The 17,917-nt window shown below is 63.0% G+C and overlaps 4 protein-coding genes and 1 pseudogene across 6 annotated transcripts in view; 4 read left to right on the top strand and 1 right to left on the bottom strand.

Moving 5' to 3' along the window:
• RELA (RELA proto-oncogene, NF-kB subunit) overlaps positions 1–17,917 on the top strand; it is a 59,687-nt gene that overhangs the window by 18,522 nt on the left and 23,248 nt on the right. The gene's annotated exons all lie outside the window — the stretch shown is intronic.
• Positions 2,247–10,633, top strand: LOC104008779 (solute carrier family 22 member 6-A-like). Of its 2 annotated transcripts, none has more exons than XM_087772990.1 (11): positions 2,247–2,393; positions 4,465–5,143; positions 5,733–5,836; positions 5,943–6,097; positions 6,886–7,054; positions 7,132–7,255; positions 7,335–7,450; positions 7,933–8,147; positions 9,049–9,157; positions 9,268–9,471; positions 10,380–10,633. In XM_087772990.1, exons 2-11 carry the CDS (start codon positions 4,466–4,468, stop codon positions 10,459–10,461), a joined length of 1,956 nt encoding a protein of 651 aa, XP_087629116.1. In that variant the 5' UTR covers positions 2,247–2,393; position 4,465; the 3' UTR covers positions 10,462–10,633. The 2 variants fall into 2 exon arrangements, with proteins under 2 accessions (XP_087629116.1, XP_087629115.1); XM_087772989.1 differs by having other exon boundaries at positions 2,258–2,393; positions 4,415–5,143.
• Positions 8,165–8,961, top strand: LOC148053590 (uncharacterized; annotated as a pseudogene).
• On the top strand, positions 11,941–16,908 carry LOC104008778 (solute carrier family 22 member 6-B-like). The gene is made up of 10 exons (XM_087773002.1): positions 11,941–12,443; positions 12,903–13,006; positions 13,128–13,282; positions 13,366–13,534; positions 14,427–14,550; positions 14,690–14,805; positions 15,138–15,352; positions 15,593–15,701; positions 15,790–15,993; positions 16,689–16,908. The coding sequence occupies exons 1-10, from the start codon at positions 12,078–12,080 to the stop codon at positions 16,762–16,764; spliced, it is 1,638 nt and encodes a 545-aa protein (XP_087629128.1). The 5' UTR covers positions 11,941–12,077; the 3' UTR covers positions 16,765–16,908.
• Positions 13,539–14,411, bottom strand: LOC148053591 (uncharacterized; the record flags this gene model as incomplete). The annotated part of the gene is made up of 1 exon (XM_087772900.1): positions 13,539–14,411. A coding segment is annotated over one exon (873 nt), but the record flags the coding sequence as incomplete, so codon positions are not given.

Raw genomic sequence — 17,917 nt, forward strand, 5'->3', positions numbered from 1 at the left:
CCTATAGGCGCCTCTATGGGGTCTATAGGGGCCTTTATAGGGGCTATAGGGGCCTCTGTAGGGGCAAATGGAGCCTGCTGGGGGCTATAGGGACTTATAGGAGCCCAGAGAGGAGCTCAGGGGAGCCTTTGGAAGGGATTATAGCGGCTATAGGAGCTCCCCGGGTGTGCAGGCACCTATAGGAGCCCATAAGGGGGTTTATAGGGGCTTATAGGAGCCTGTAGGGGATCTATCGGGGCCTATAGGAGGACATAAGGGGGTTTATAGGGGCTTTTAGTAGCCTGTAGGGGTCTATAGGAGTCCATAGAGGGGCTTCTAGGAGACTGTAGCGGGTCTATAGGAGCCCATAAGGGGGCATATATGGTCTTATTGGAGCCTGTAGGGACCCATAGAGGGGTTTATAGGGACTTACAGGAGCCTGTATAGGGTCTATAGGAGCCTATAGGAGCCCATAAGGGGGGTTTATAGGGGCTTATAGGAGCCTGTAGGGGATCTATCAGGGCCTATAGGAGGATATAAGGGGGTCTATAGGAGCCCGTAGGGGGTCTATAGGGGCCTATAGAATACCATAAGGAGATGTATTGGGGCTTATAGTAGCCTGTAGGGGTTTATAGGGGCCTATAGGATCCCATAAGGGGGCTTATAGGGGGTCTATAGGGGCCTATTGGAGCCCATAAGGGCGTCTAGAGGGGCTTATAGGAGCCTGTAGGGGATCTTTAGGAGCCTATAGGAGTCCATAAGGGGGCTTATAGGGGCTTATTGCAGCCTGTAGGGGCCTATAGGAGTCCATAAGGGTGTTTATAGGGACTTAGGAGCCTGTAGGGGGGTCTATAGGGGCTATAGGAGCCCATAGAAGGGTTTATAGGGGGTTACAGGAGCCTGTAGGGGTCTATAGAGGACTATATGAGCCCATAAGAGGGTCTATAGGGGCTTATAGGAGCCTGCAGGGGGTCTATAGGAGCCTATAGGAGTCCATAAGGGTGTTTATAGGGTCCTGTAGGGGGTCTATAGGGGCTTATAAGAATCCATAAGGGGGTTTATAGTTGCATTTAGGGGGTCTATAGGGTCCTATAGGAGCCCTTAAGGGGGTGTATAGGGGCTTATAGGAGCCTGTAGAGGGTCTATAGGGGGTAATAGGAGCCTGTAGGGGGTCTATAGGGGCGTATAGGAGCCCATAAAGGGGGTGGGGGTGCTTATTTAGATTATGCTATATAATAGCTGTTTATATACCCATAAGGGGGTTTATAGGGCCGCTGGGGGGGGCATAGGGTCTATATGGGTTTGTAAAGGTCTATAGGGAACCTATAGGAGTCTGTACGGAGTTTATCAGAGCCCATAGGAGGGTGTAAGGGTCTATGGGGGGCTTAAGGGATATAGAAGGCGCTATATTGGTTTGTAAGGGTATAGGGAACCTATAGGAGCCTGTATGGGCCTGTAAGGGTCTACGGAGGCACATAAGGGGTCTAGAAGGGACGTATAGAGGCCTGTAGGGCATCACAGAGGAGCTCGGGGGGAGTTATAGATGGTCTATAGGGTCCCATAGTCAGTTTTGGGGGGGCTCTGGGGGATCCTTAGCGGGCTAATGGGCTGCTATAGGCATCTATAGGGGCCCTGGGGGAGTCTGTAGGGGTCTATAGGGGCAGTGGGGGGGTCTACAGGGGCCCTGGGGGAGTCCGTCAGGTTGTATAGGGACCCTGGGGGAGGCTGTGGGGGTGTATAGGGGCCCTGGGGGAGTCTATAGGGGCCTATAGGGTCACTGGGGGAGGCTATAGGGGTCTATAGGGACCCTGAGGGGGGGGGGTCTATAGGGGCCCTGGGGGAGGCTATGGGGGGTGTATAGGGGCCCTGGAGGAGTCTATAGGGGCCTATAGGGTCACTGGGGGAGTCTATAGGGGTCTATAGGGACCCTGAGGGGGGGGTCTATAGGGGCCCTGGGGGAGTCCGTAGGGATGTATAGGGACCCTGGGGGAGGCTATGGGAGTGTATAGGGGCCCTGGGGTGTCTATAGGGGTCTACAGGGGCCCTGGGGGAGGCTGTAGGGGTCTACAGGGGCCCTGGGGGGGGGTCTATAGGGGTCTATAGGGGCCCTGAGGGGGGACTATAGGGGCCCTGGGGGAGGCTGTGGGGGTCTATAGGGTCCCTGTAGGCGGCACTGGGGTCACGAAGGGGTCACGTGGGGCCCATGGGGGTCGGGGAGGGGGCCCCTAGGGGGTGGGAGGTCGCTCTATAGGGGCTCCTACCCTACAGGGCCCCGTAGCCCCGGGGCCGGCGGGCGGGGGGACCCAGGCGTTGGGTGGCCCCGGCGCCCGCGGCGCTGGAATCCGGCCCGGGCCCGATCCCGGTGACACGGCCACCACCGAGCGAGCGGCTCCGCGGCCGGCGGCGGCGGGCAGGTGCGGGGGGACACGGGGACACGGGGGGACACGGGGACACGGGGACATGGGGACATGGGGGGACACGGGGGGACCAAGGATTGGGGGGACATGGGGGGACATGGGGGGACCCGGGACTGGGGGGACATGGGGACATGGGGGGACACGAGGACATGAGGAGATGGGGACACATGGGGGGACCCGGGACTGGGGGGACATGGGGACGTGGGGGGACATGGGGGGACACGGGGGGACCAGGGATTGGGGGGACATGGGGACATGGGGGACCCAGGGGGACCCAGGGGGACCCAGGGGACCCGGGACTGGGGGGACATGGGGGGACACGGGGACACGGGGACATGGGGACACATGGGGGGACCCGGGACTGGGGGGACATAGGGACATGGGGACATGGGGAGATGGGGGAGGTGGGGGGACACGGGGGGACACGGCAGGGGGGGCTGGGGACACCACGGGGGGACGTGGGGACAGGGTGGGGACACTGCGGGGGGGGGGGGGGCCGCGGGAGGGGTTGGGGGCATGGGGACACGGCGGGGACACCGTGGAGGGGACGTGGGGACAGGTTGGGGACGGGCTGGGGACACTGCGGGGGGGGGCATGGGGACGGGTTGGGGACATGGGGACACGGCGGGGACACTGTGGAGGGGGCGTGGGGTGGGTTGGGGACATCACAGGGGGGACATGGGAGGGGTTGGGGGCATGGGGACAGGTTGGGGACACGGGGACAGGTTGGGGACACCGTGGAGGGGACATGGGGACAGGTTGGGGACACGATGGGGACACTGTGGAGGGGACGTGGGGTGGGTTGGGGACATGGGGACAGGTTGGGGACATCAGAGAGGGGACCTGGGGTGGGTTGGGGACATCAGAGAGGGGTTGGGGACACCGCGAAGGGGACATGGGACGAGTTGAGGACATCGTGGAGGGGATGGCGGGCCAGGTTGGGGACGTCACGGCGGGGACGTGGGCTGTGTTGGTGACACAAGGTGGACATCGAGGGGTTGGGGACATTGAGGAGGGGTTGGGGACATGGAGGAGGGGGTGGGGAGATGGAGGAGGGGTTGGGGACATAAAGGAGGGGTTGGGGACATTGAGGAGGGGTTGGGGACCAGGGGACACCAGTGGAGGGTCCATGGGGACGGGTTGGGGACATCGAGGGGACGGGGACGTCGGCGAGGGGACACGGGGGGGGGGGGACAGGGGACAGGGGAGTGGTGGGGACATCAGAGAGGGGACCCTTCCCCTTGGGGACGCGGAGGTCGCAGCTGGCCGGATGTCCCCGTCCCCGGGGAGCCGCGCGGCAGCGGCGCGGGGACAGGGACACGCTGGGAGGGCTTGGGGACATCGGGAGGGGTTGGGGACGTGTGACGCAAGCGGTGACACCGTCCCCATCTCAGCCGTGTCCTCGGTGGGCACCGCGTCCCCCCCCCGCTGGGTCCCCACAGTCCCCGTCCCCGTGTCCCCGTCCCCGTGTCCCCTGTCCCCACGTCCTGCTGTCCCCACGTCCTGCTGTCCCCACCTCAACGCTCCTGCTGGCGTCCACGGGACGCTCGCGTCCCCCTGGGTGGCAATGTCCCCCGTGATGGTGTCCCCATGGGTGGTGGTGTCCCCGTGGGTGGTGGTGTCCCTGTGGGTGATGGTTTCTCAACGGGTGACAGAGTCCCAACGGGTGATGGTGTCCCCGTGGGTGACAGGGTCCCCACGGCTGGTGGTGTCCCCATGCGTGGTGGTGTCCCCATGGGTGGTGGTGTCCCCATGGGTGGTGTTGTCCCCATGCCCCGGTGTCCCCGTGGGTGGTGGTGTCCCTCTGGGTGATGATTTCTCAACGGGTGACAGAGTCCCAATGGGTGATGGTGCCCCCGTGGGTGGTGGCGTCCCCATGGGTGGTGGTGTCCCCATGCCCTGGTGTCCCCACGGATGATGGTGTCCCCACGGGTGGTGGCGTCCCCGTGGGCGATGGCGTCCCCACGGGTGCTGCTGTCCCCACGAGTGACGCCGTACCCCATGCCCCTGGCGTCCAGCGCTGTCCCTCTGTCCGACGGTGTCCCCCCGCGGGTGACGCTGTCCCCAGGATGGCGTTCGGGGCGGTGCTGGCGCAGGTCGGGGGACTGGGCCGCTTCCAGGTGCTGCAGACGGCGCTGCTGGCGGTGCCCATCCTGCTCATGGCCAGCCACAACCTGCTGCAGAACTTCACCGCCGCCGTCCCCCCGCACCGCTGCCGCCTCCCCGCCGTCACCCCCGCTCCCGCTGCCGCCCCAAGTGTCCCCAGCGCCGCCCCAGGGCCGCCCGCAGCCACCCCTGGTGGCCCCTCGGCGGCCTCTGATGGCACCTTGAGGGCCTCCGACGCCATCCTGAGGTCTCCCGATGGCACCGTGGGGTCCCCCGATGCCACCCCGAGGTCCCCCGGTGCCACCCCGAGGTCCCCCGATGGCACCCACGTCCCCGGTGCCACCCACGTCACGCTTGACGGCACCCCGGGGTCCCCTGATGGCACCTACGTCCAGCCTGATGCCACCTTGGGGTCCTCCAATGGCACCCTGGGGCCTGCTGGTGCTACCCTAGGGTGGCCCAATGGCACCCTGGGGTGGCCCAATGGCACCCTGGGGCCCCCCGATGCCGCCCTGGGGTCCTGCCGACGCTACGTGGCCTCGTCCCCCGCCAACGGCACCGCCGGTCCCCGGCCCACCGAGCCCTGCCATGACGGTTGGGACTACGACCTCAGCATCTACGTGGCCACCATCGTCACCGAGGTGGGGACGCGGGGACGGGGGGGGGGGAGGTGCCCACGGTGGCCATGTGGCCACCAACATCACCAAGGTGGGGATGGGGGGGGGGCGGGGATGGAGGGGTGGGACCGTATGGAGATGGAGGGGTGGAGATGGAGCCCTATAGGGTTGGAGGGGTGGAGATGGAGCCCTATAGGGTTGGAGGGGTGGAGATGGAGCCCTATGGAGATGCAGGGGTGGAGATGGAGCCCTATAGGGTTGGAGGGGTGGAGATGGAGCCCTATGGAGATGCAGGGGTGGAGATGGAGCCCTATGGAGGTGCAGGGGTGGAGATGGAGCCCTATAGGGTTGGAGGGGTGGAGATGGAGCCCTATGGAGATGCAGGGGTGGAGATGGAGCCCTATAGGGTTGGAGGGGTGGAGATGGAGCCCTATGGAGATGCAGGGGTGGAGATGGAGCCCTGTAGGTTTGGAGGGGTGGCGAAGGAGCCGTATGGGGAAGACGGGGCTGCGGGGAGGGTGCGGGATGGAGGTGGTGGACCGGCCGGCCGGAGAGGAGAACAGAGGGTGGAAGGAGGGGACGCGTCGGCCTCACCTCGTGCCCGTCCCCGCAGTGGGACCTCGTCTGCGGCTACCGGCAGCTCCGGCAGATGGCCCAGTCCATCTACATGGCTGGGGTCCTGGTGGGCGCCCTGGTCCTGGGGGGCCTCTCGGACAGGTAAGGGCAGCAGAGACCCCCTCCCCGTGCCTCAGTTTCCCCACGGGGCACTGGATTGACCATCACCCAGTGGCACCCAGTGGCACCCAGTGCCTCCCTGTCGCAGGTTTGGGCGCAAGGCCATGCTGATGTGGTCCTACCTGCAGCTGGGGGTGATGGGGACGTGCACGGCCTTCGCCCCCAACTACGCGTCCTACTGCGTCTTCCGCTTCGCCGGTGGCATGGCCCTCTCCGGCTTCGGCCTCAGCATCGCCTGCCTGGGTGAGGGGACGGGGATGAGGGGGACCACGGGGACCTGGGTGGGGACAATCAGCATGGCCGTGGGTGGGGACAACCCGATGGCCATGGCTGGGGACATCATCTTGGCCATGGCTGGGGACATCACCATGGCCATGGGCATCATCTTGGCCATGGGTGGGGACATCACCATGGCCATGGGTGGGGACATCACCATGGCCATGGGCATCATCTTGGCCATGGCTGGGGACATCACCATGGCCATGGGTGGGGACATCACCATGGCCATGGGCATCATCTTGGCCATGGCTGGGGACATCACCATGGCCATGGAGAGGGACGTGGCCATGGATGCAGATGTCCCCAACGACCGTGGCTGGGGACAGCGATGAGGATGGCCACGTGGCTCCGGGTGGGGACAATCGGCCTGGCTGTGAATGGGGACGACCCAATGGCCGTGGATGTCCCAATGGCCACGGGTGGGGACATCACCGTGGCCACGGGTGGGGACATCATCTTGGCCATGGGTGGGGACATCACCGTGGCCATGGAGAGGGATGTGGCCATGGCCACAGATGTCCCCAACAGCCATGGTTGGGGACATCCCCCTCTCTACAGATGGAGAGGCCCCTATGGCCGCTGATGGGGCCATCCCAGTGGCCACTGATGGGGCCACCCCCACGGCCGTGGATGGGGCCCCGTGGCGCGGATGCATCTGGACGTGATGGGGAGGCCGCACTGCCAAGGAGGGTCACGGGGGGGGGGGGGGACACACAACACCAAGTCAGACGTGTCCCCGTGGTCCCTTGCAGTGGTGGAGTGGATCCCCACGCCCTACCGCGCCATCACCGTGGCCATCACCGGCTTCGCCTACACCCTGGGCCAGATCCTGCTGGCCGGCGTGGCCTACGCCGTCCCCCACTGGCGCTGGCTCCAGCTCACCGTCTCCCTGCCCTTCTTCGTCTTCCTCCTCTACTCCTGGTAGGATCCTTGGGTCCCTTGGAGAAGGCCACGGCGGGGCTCTCCCCGTGCCTCAGTTTCCCCCTCGCTGACTGCAGGTGGTTGGCTGAGTCCGCCCGTTGGCTGGTGCTCTCGGGGAAGGCCGAGAGGGCCGTGAAGGTCCTGCAGCGAGTGGCCAGGATTAACAAGCGAAAGGAGGAAGGGGAGAAGATCACGGTGGAGGTATGGTGGCCCCGTGGTGGTGGGGTCTCGGTTTCCCACCCCGTCCCCCGCCAACCGCTCCCGGTTCCCCCTCTCCCAGAACCTGAGGTCCAACATGAAGGAGGAGTTGGCTGGTCTGAAGTCCTCCTACACCATCTCCGACCTGGTCCGCACCCCGGTCATCCGCCACATCTTCTTCTGCCTCTCCGTCGTCTGGTGGGGCTGGGCTGGGGGAGGCCGGGGGGGAGGAGGGAGGGAGACGGGTGAGGGGGTGGGGGGATGGAGAAGTGGAGGGATGGGTGGTTGGAGGGGTGGTTGGATGGATGGACGGAAGGACGGAAGGATGGATGGAAGGACGGATGGATGGTTGGATGGATGGTTGGATGGGTGGAAGGATGGATGGGTGGAAGGACAGAAGGATGGATGGAAGGAAGGACAGAGGGATGGATGGTTGGATGGGTGGAAGGATGGATGGGTGGTTGGTTGGAAGGATGGATGGATGGAAGGGCAGACAGACAGCTGGTTGGAGAGCTGGTCAGCTGTACGGACGGCTGACTGGAAAGACGGACAGCTGGACAGGCACTCACCCAATCCAGCCATCTCCTCCTCCATCTGAGCTCCCCGCCCCGTGCGCTGGTGACATCCCAGCGAGGTCACGCCGCCTCAAGGTCCGTGCCTCTCTCTCCACCCTGCTCCAGGTTCTCCATCAGTTTCTCCTACTACAGCCTGGCCATGGATCTGCAAAACTTTGGGGTCAGCATTTACCTCATCCAGGTGATTTTCGGCGCCGTTGACTTCCCGGCCAAAGTGGTGGTGACCATCTCCGTGAGCTACATCGGCCGGCGGGTGTCGCTGATGGTGACCCTCTTCTTGGCGGGGCTGGTCATCATCGCCAACATCTTTGTCTCCACAGGTGGGTGCGATGGGGTGATGGGGGGGGTGTCTTCTGCACTGCTCCATGCTCTCATCGCTCCATCTGGCCATCCGTCCATCCGTCTGGCCATCCATCTCACCACCCACTTACCCACGGCGTGGTTGAGGTTGGAAGGCACCTCTGGAGGTCACCTGGTCCAACCCTCCCGCTCAAGCAGGGCCGCCCAGAGCCGGTCACCCAAGGCCACGTCCGGGTGGCTTTTCAATATCGCCAGGGGTGGTGACTCACCACCTCACCACCCACCCACCCACCCACTCATCCATCCGTCCGTCCGTCCATCCATCCTTCCAACCATCCAACCATCCATCCACCTGTCCTTCCATCCATCCATCCTTCCATCCATCCATCCACACATCCTTCCTTCCATCCATCCATTCTTCCATTCATCCATCCATCCATCCTTCCATCCATCCATCCATCCATCCATCCGTCCATCCATCCGTCCATCCGTCCATCCATGCATCCATCCTTCCTTCCAGCCATCCACGCACCCTTCCATCCATCCATCCTTCCAACCACATACCCATCCTTCCAAACATCCAACCATCTCTCCATCCATCCGTCCGTCCGTCCATCCATCCTTCCAAACATCCAACCATCCATCCACCTGTCCTTCCATCCATCCATCCACACATCCTTCCTTCCATCCTTCCATCCATCCACCCATCCATCCATCCTTCCTTTCTTCCAACCATCCCCCCATCCCCCCATCCTTCCATCCATCCCCTCACCCGTCCATCTGTCCACCCACCCACCCACCTCCACCTTACCCAGTTACCTACCCACCTCTCCGTCTGTCCGTCCCCGCGCCCTCCCTTCCCCCCACCCCCCACGCGGCTCCCGCCCGCCCGCGAGCCCACCCCACCCCTCTCCGCCCCAGAGCTGCAGACGGTGCGCACCGCGCTGGCCGTCATCGGCAAGGGTTGCCTCTCCGCCTCCTTCAACTGCGTCTTCCTCTACACCACCGAGCTCTACCCCACTCCCATCAGGTAACGCCGCGTCCCCACGCCCCGCCGTGGGGCGGGTCCCCCCGTCACCCCCCCCGGGACACCCCGCGGTGGTCCCCGCCCCACGGTGACCCCCCCGCCGGCGCCGGCAGGCAGACCGGGCTGGGTTTCGGCAGCACCATGGCCCGCGTGGGTGGCATCGTGGCGCCGCTGGTGAAGATGATGGATGAGTACTACCCCTTCTTGCCCCCGGCCGTCTATGGGGCGGCCCCCGTGGTGGCGGCCGTGGCGGCCGGCTTCCTACCGGAGACCCTCAACAGGCCGCTGCCCGACACCATCGAGGAGGTGGAGAGCAGGTGGGCATGGATGGGGAGGGACGGACAGACGGAGGGACGGAGGGAGGGAGGGATCTAGTGGGGGATGAATGACTGGATTTTGTGGGTGGATGGACGGATGGATGGACGGATGGATGGATGGATGATGGACGGACGGACGGACAGATGGACGGATGGATGATGGATGGATGGATGGATGATGGATGGATGGATGATGGATGGACGGATGGATGGATGGACGGATGGACAGCTGGACGGATGGATGATGGATGGACGGATGGATGATGGATGGACGGATGGATGAATGGATGGATGGATGGATGGATGGACGGACGGACGGAAGGACAGATGGATGGATGGATGACGGAGGACGGATGGATGATGGATGGATGGACAGATGGACGGATGGATGATGGAGGATGGATGGATGATGGATGGATGGACAGATGGACGGATGGATGATAGACAGATGGATCTAGTGGGGGATGAATGACTGGATTTTGTGGATGGATGGACGGATGGATGGTTGGATGATGGATGATGGACGGACGGATGGACGGACGGACCTAGTGGTAGATGAACAACTGGATTTTGCGGGTGGATGGACGGATGGATGGATGGATGGATGGATGGATGGATGGATGATGGATGGATGGATGGATGGACGGATGGATGGATGGTGGATGGGTGGTTGGATGATGGATGGATGGAGGATGGATGGATGGACGGACGGACTGAAATAGGAAGGGGTTTTGGACGGATGGACAGACGGATGTGTTGCGGGACAAGCGGATGGGTGCGTTGGCAGAAGAAGGAGCGATATGAGCGGCTGAATGGTTGGACAGACGGATGGACACGGTGCAAGCTGGGCTGCGTCCCACCCTGCCATGCCCCACAGACCCTCCTCCTCCTCATCTTCCTCCCTCCAGGGCCAAACGGAAGAAGACGGATGACCCCAAAGAGAAGATCCCCCTCCAGCCCCAGGACAAGGCCCTGCAGAAGGAGGCCTGAAGGACCACGGGGTGGGGGACAGCACCCTGCGCCCGGCCACCAGCAGCCGCCCTCCCCCACGGGTCCCCGCAGCCTCGTTTTGGGGACGAATTCGCCGCCTGCCCCCCGGCTGGTGACCTCCCCGTGTGGGGCGGGGGAAGTCCTCGGGGGAATAAAGCAGCTCTGCTGGGGACGGTGTCTCGGGGTGTTATCTGAGCCCACCCAAGGTCACCTCCAATAAGATGACACCCAATAACCACGTCCGAGGTCACCTCCAATAGGACAAAGCCTAAGAACGGTGTCCCTGCGGTCACCTCCAATACGATGGCACCCAAGAACACCACGTTGGAGGTCACCACCAATAAGATGACGCCCAAGAACACTTTGGAGGTCACCTCCCATAAGATGACACCTCAGAACCTGGTCCCCGAGGTCACCTCCAATAAGATGGCACCTCAGAACCCCCATGTTGGAGGTCACCTCCAATGGTACCTCATAACCTTGCCCCCAAGGTCACCTCCAATAACGCGACGCCCAAGAACACCACGTTGGAGGTCACCTTCAGGAAGATGCCACCTCATAACCTTGTCCCCAAGGTCACCTCCAGTCAGATGACACCCAAGAACCCCCCATGTTGGAGGTCACCTTCAATGCCACCTCATAACCTTGTCCCCGAGGTCACCTCCAATAAGATGACGCCCAAGAACCCCCATGTTGGAGGTCACCTCCAAGACAATGACACCCAAGAACCCCAAACCCACCCAACTCTTTGTCCCGGCAGCGGGGTCCCCCAAATCCCAGAGGAGCCCCCAAATCCCACCCCAGCCCCCTCCCAGCAACCCATGGGGCTGCCGCCATGATGCCCCTTCCCCGACTTTCCCCCACCCCCACCCCCGGGCCACCCCGGCCCTTGCTCCCACTGCCGACGCGTCCCTTGGCCCCATCAACCCCCTCATCGCTCCGACCCCATCAAAAATTAACCCCCGGCGGCGAACGCGCTGACCCAAGCAAGGCCGCCTCCGTCAGCACCTTTCGGGTGCCTTTCGACCACAAAAATCGCTAAAATTTAACCCAAAGGCCAAGCCAGGAGCCCCCCCTCCCCCGCGGGGTGCCCACCTGAGGGTACCCCATGAGCCGGACGAAGGAGGTTGGTCCCAGGTGTCCCCTCGCCAAAAGCCACCTTTTCTCCTCAAAAAAAGAATTAAAAGAGAGAGAATGATTTCTTCCCGCCCCAGATTGCCCCAGTTTTGCCCCGTTTCGGGGGCTTTTTTGCCGACACAAGGGGAGGGAAGCGCTGCCAGGGGATTTGGCTCTGGCCACCCTTTGTTGGCTCTTGGTGGCCACCCCCCCCCCCCCCCGGACTCCTTCGCGTTGCCCTCGCCTGCACTTTTGCCTCCCTGCTTTTGCCTTCTGCTGGCAAATCACCAAAAACCCCCCCCCCAGATGTCAAACATTAACCCACGCCGGCCGTTGGCCGGGTTATATAGGCCCATCCCTGGTGTTTGGGGAGCGAGGACATCGCGGGAGTGAGAGAAGCCTTTTTTTTTTTGGGGTGAAATCCATTCCTTTTGGGGCTCTGCGAGCGTGGGGCGGGCGTGCATGGCTGCGGGGCGTTCCCGGGGTCTGACGGTGGCAGCATGGCTTTCGCCAGCCTCCTGGAGCACGTGGGGGGCATGGGACGCTTCCAGGTGGTCTCGGTGCTTCTCCTGGCCCTGCCCGTCCTCATGATGGCCAGTCACAACCTTCTGCAGAACTTCACGGCCGCCACCAGCGACCATCGCTGCCGGCTTCGGTGGGAGGCCAACGCCACCGGCCTCGACCCCCGGGACCTGCTGAGGGTTTCGGTTCCTCACGGCGAGCGGTGCCGGCGGTTTGTGACACCGCAGTGGTGGCTTTTGGAGGTCAATGCCTCGGCTCCCAACAGCAGCTGGCCAGAAACGGAGCCCTGCCGCGACGGCTGGACCTACGACCACAGCATCTTCACCAGCACCATCATCACTGAGGTAGGACAGCGGCAGTGGGGTGGGATTTGGGGCTGGTGGTGCGTTTCGCCCAATCCTGGGTGCAGTTCCCACCTTCGAGGCACCAGCGAAGGGGCTGCCGTCATCGCGCCGTTGACTTCTGCCAACTGGAGCGTCTTCCCCGCTCAACCCTTGGCGGAGGCACTCAACGCCACGAGAGCTCAGGACGAGAAACGGGGTGGGGATGAGGGAGTTGGTGGCCATCAACAAGGGGTCAAAAAGGGACCAGATGACCCCTGGAAGGAGCTTCCAACCACGGGGATGCTGGGAAGGGTGGCCAAGTGTTTAATGGCACCATCTTGGTGTTTCCATTGGCCAACCGTTGGCTGTTGTGTTGGCTCGACCCTACCATCCGCCCCGGCCAGTTTTGGGGGGCAGGAGGGAGCCCAGAGGGGATCCCCCCCGATCTCTGTCCCACCCCACGTCCTTGTCCCTTGGCAGTGGGACCTGGTGTGCAGCTCCCGGGGGCTGAAGCAGTTGGCCCAGTCGCTCTACATGGCCGGCGTCTTGGCGGGCGGCATCGTCTTCGGGGGTCTCTCGGACAGGTGAGGGGCAACACCCCATCCCCAGGTGGGGCAGCCTCACGGGGATTGTCTCACCCCCTCTTCCTCCTCCTCACCCCCTCTTCCTCCTCCTCACCCCCTCTTCCTCCTCCTCACCGCCCAGGTTCGGCCGCCGGTCGCTGCTCACCTGGTGCTACCTTCAGATGGGCACCATGGGGACGTGCTCCTCCTTCGCCCCCACTTTCACCGTCTACTGCCTCTTCCGTTTCCTCACGGGCATGGCCTTCTCCGGCATCGTCCTCAACAGCGTCTCCCTCTGTACGTGGCCACCGCCGGTCCCACGCTACCGGCCCTGGGCAACCTCCTCCTGGTTTGCTCCACGTCTCTGTGTGTCTCGGCAGCTTTGGAGTGGATGCCCACTCGCACCCGGGCGCTGGTGGGGACCTTCATGGGTTACTGCTACACCACCGGGCAGTTCCTGCTGGCTGGGATCGCCTACGCCGTCCCCGATTGGCGCTGGCTGCAGCTCACCGTGTCGCTGCCCTTCTTCTGCTTCTTCCTCTACTCGTGGTGAGGAGGAGAAGGGAGGAATGGAGTCGTGGATGGAGGGAGGGATGCAGGGGTGGAGGGATGGGTGCAGGGATGGAGGTGTGGATGCATGGAGGGGTGGCGGGATGGACGGAGGGGTGGTGGGATGGACGGAGGGGTGGTGGGATGAAGGGTTGGGTGGATGGATGGATGGATGGATGGATGGATGGATGGATGGATGGATGAAGGGTTGGGTGGATGGATGAAGGGTTGGTTGGATGGACGGATGGATGGATGGATGGATGGATGGATGGACGGATGGATGGATGAAGGGTTGGGTGGATGGATGAAGGGTTGGGTGGATGGATGAAGGGTTGGATGGATGGATGGATTGATGGATGGATGGACGGATGGATGGATGGATGGACGGATGGATGGATGGACGGATGGATGGATGAAGGGTTGGGTGGATGGATGAAGGGTTGGGTGGATGGATGGATTGATGGATGGATGGGTGGATGAAGGGTTGGTTGGATGGATGAAGGGTTGGATGGATGAAGGGTTGGATGGATGGATGGATGGATGGATGGATGGATGGATGGATGAAGGGTTGGTTGGATGGATGAAGGGTTGGATGGATGGATGGATGGATGGATGGATGGATGGATGGGTGGATGGATGGGTGGATGAAGGGTTGGTTGGATGGATGAAGGGTTGGATGGATGGATGGATGGATGGATGGATGGATGGATGGGTGGATGAAGGGTTGGTTGGATGGATGAAGGGTTGGATGGATGGATGGATGGATGGATGGATGGATGGGTGGATGAAGGGTTGGGTGGATGGCTGGAAGCATGGAGACCTGGCTGGAGGACAGAGGGATCGGCCGGACGGTGGGATGATCCTTGGCATCCTGACCCCACCTCCTCCACAGGTGGTTAACGGAGTCAGCTCGCTGGCTGGTCATGGTGGGGAAGTCCCAGCAAGCCCTGAAGGAGCTCCAGAAGGTGGCCAGGATAAACGGGAAGAAGGAGGAAGGGGAGAAGCTCGACATCGAAGTAAAAAGCTCTGGGGCATCTCGGGGGTGTTTTATGGGGTGGGGGAGTGACCCCGCCCTCATGGAGGGGGGCCAATAGTGGGGCTCCCCTACACCCCCAGCGCCCCATCCCCACCCCAGAGCCCCCTCTCTCCCCCTAGGCCTTGAGGTCCCACATGGCGAAGGAGATGGCTTCATCGAGGAGTCACCACACGGTGATCGACCTGGTCCGGACGCCCATCGTGCGCCGCATCTCTTGTTGCCTCTGCTTCGTGTGGTATGGCCGGCAGTGGCGGACATCAGTGGGTGGTTTTCCATGTGTCCGTCCCCCCGCCCCCCCCCCCCCCCCGACTGTTGATCCATCCATCCATCCCACTACCCACCCCTCCCCAAACACCCACCTTAGCTGGGTCCTTATCGGAAAGGGAAACTGAGTCACGATGCAGGACTCGGTCAACAGAGGTCTCTTGACTCACACGTGCTCCAGGAAGGGACACGGATCTCCTGGCTGGACCCCACAGGCCAGGGGACGGTGTGTGACCCCCACATCCCCCTCCCCACCTCCCCACCGGTGACATTTGTCCCCCCCCTCACCTCTTTTTGGCCTAGGTTCTCCACCAGCTTCGCCTACTACGGGCTGGCCATGGACCTGCAAAACTTTGACGTCAACATCTACGTGATCCAGCTCATCTTTGGGGCCGTGGACATCCCGGCCAAGCTGGTCTCCATCCTCACCATCACCTTCGTGGGGCGACGCTTCACCCAGTCCGTTGCCCTCATCCTGGCTGGCTTGGCCATCTTGGCCAACATCTTGGTGCCACGAGGTGAGGGCCGGGGGTGGTGGCCATGGTGGCCCCTTCATCTCCAGCCCATAAGGCACCATCTGGGTGGGCCAAAGCAACCTCAACACAACCCAGGCTGGGTGATCTGAGCTTTTTACGGGCGATTTGCCCGAAATCCTGGTGTTTGGGGCTCTCCTCTCTCCATCACCCACCACCAACCCAACCCAACCCCAAGTAGTGACACCAAAGCGAGTCCCAGATGTCCTGTCCTCATCCCCACAGACCTGCGGACGCTCCGGACCGCCCTGGCCGTCTTCGGGAAGGGTTGCTTGGCCGCGTCCTTCAACTGCGTCTTCCTCTACACGGGTGAGCTCTACCCCACCGTTATTCGGTAAGGAGCGGGGACGCAGGTTGGGGGAGGCGATGGGGTGGCCGTGACCACGCAGTCTGGTTCCTCAGGGCTCCTCGGTGTCCCACAGGCAGACGGGCATGGGGTTGGCCAACACCATGGCCCGCCTGGGCAGCATCACGGCCCCCTTGGTGAAGATGGCAGGTGACGTCTTCCCCGCGTTGCCCTTCGTCATCTACGGGGCGGCCCCCGTGGTGTCGGGGCTGGTGGCCATCTTCCTGCCAGAGACACGGGACACGGCCCTGCCTGAGACCGTGGAGGAGGTGGAGGGCAGGTGGGGTTGGAAGGAGTGAAGGACAAGGGGAGGGACAGATGGACGGTGGGGAGGGACAGACGGACGGGTGGACACGGGGGGGGTGGCGGGAGAGAAGGATTGGTTGGACAGGGGGAGGGATGGATGGGGGATGGGTTGTGGGTGGGGATGGATGGACGGACGGACGGATGGATGGACGGTAGGGTGGATGGATGGAATGGAGGATGGGTTGTGCGTGGGGATGGATGGACAGACAGACGGACGGACGGATGGATGGACGGTAGGGTGGATGGATGGGATGGAGGATGGGTTGTGCGTGGGGATGGATGGACAGACAGACGGATGGATGGATGGACGGGCGGTTGGGTGGATGGATAGGATGGAGGATGGGTTGTATGTGGGGAGGGATGGACAGACAGACAGACAGATGGGTGGATGGATGGTTGGGTGGATGGATGGGATGGAGGATGGGCTGTGTGTGGGGATGGACGGACGGATGGATGGACAGGAGGGGATGGGATCGGACAGAGAGAGGTGGACGGACAGATGGATGGAAGAAGAGCACGGCAACGGATGGATGGAAGGACGGACAGACGGATGGCTATGACGATGGATGGATGGGTGATGGATGGAGATGGGGGAGGAGGAGGAACAGCAGCACGAGAACCCACCTGGCCTGCCGAAACCGCCCCCTCCCATCCTCCCTCTCCCACCAGGACCCAGCCCCAGAAGGACCAAGCCCAACATCTCCAGGTCCCGCTTCAGCCCAGCGGCACCGTGGGGGCCTCCTAGCGCCCAACACCCTGGGGGACCCCCCAACCCCCGCAGACCTCGATGTACCCAGCGGCTGAAGGAGCAGGAGTGGGGCTGGAGGGGGTGCATCACCCCCCAGAAGAGGAACGGGACAGCCATGACCACGGTCACCCTCTTGCGTGGCCGAGGAGGGGACCCAGGCGTCCTCGCCGTGCAGAGTTGGGGGATGGTGTCGTCCTCCCCCACCAAACGCCGCTTCGCAGGATGGTTTTTCTGTGTTGGAATTAAAAAAAAAAAAAACACAACAAAAAAAACAACAAAAAACCACAATAAAAGGAAAAATCGTGTGAAACGCAGGCGGTGGGAGGGCGGAGGGGTGGGGGGTGTTTTCCCACGGCCGCGGGGGTCCTGCGCGGCCCGGCCGTCCCGCCCCGAAGGCAAATACGGGAGCCAGCGGGGTGCCGCGACCTCGGCATCGCGTCCCCTCCTCCCCTCTGCCTGCGCCGGAGCTGCGAGGGAGGGAGAGTCGCGCTCGAGGGCGCAGGGAGGACCCAGGCGTCCCAAGGATCCAGGGATCCCAAAGATCCAGGGATCCTGAGGGGGCGGGTGCCCCAAGGACCCACGTGTCCGGGTGCCTGGACAGCCCAAGGACCCCGGGATCCCAAGGACCCAGGTGTCCAGGGATCCTGAGGACCCAGGGATCCCAAGGACCCAGGGATCCCAAGGACCCAGGCATCTGGATGCCTAGACATCCCAAGGACCCAGAGATCCAGGTGCCCAGACGTCCCAAGGACCCAGGGACCCCAAGGACCCAGGGATCCCAAGGACTGAGACATCCCAAGGACCCAGGGATCCCAGGAATCCAGGCATCTGGGTGCCCAGACGTCCCAAGGACCCAGGGATCCCAAGGACCTAAGCGTCCGACCACGCAGCACCCACCGCACCCTCCTCTCCGACCACCCAGCCAGCGAGGACACAGGCGTCCTGCCCCCCCCCAGGCCACCCCCGATGTCCCCTGGTCGCTGCCGGTTCCTGCCCATGCTCTGCTGCCTCCCGCTGCCCTCCTGCCCGGGGTCCAAGGGGCTCCCAGCGATCCGGTTCAGGGCCCCCAGGGACTCTGCCCCATGAATCATCCACCACGGATGGTGAAAACAAGCTGGGAGGGGGCTGGGGGCGTCCCCATCCACTTGGG

The sequence above is a fragment of the Nipponia nippon genome, unplaced genomic scaffold (assembly GCF_047370975.1).
Source record: "Nipponia nippon isolate SJK-2023a ecotype South Korea unplaced genomic scaffold, ASM4737097v1 scaffold_38, whole genome shotgun sequence".
Taxonomy (NCBI): domain Eukaryota; kingdom Metazoa; phylum Chordata; class Aves; order Pelecaniformes; family Threskiornithidae; genus Nipponia; species Nipponia nippon.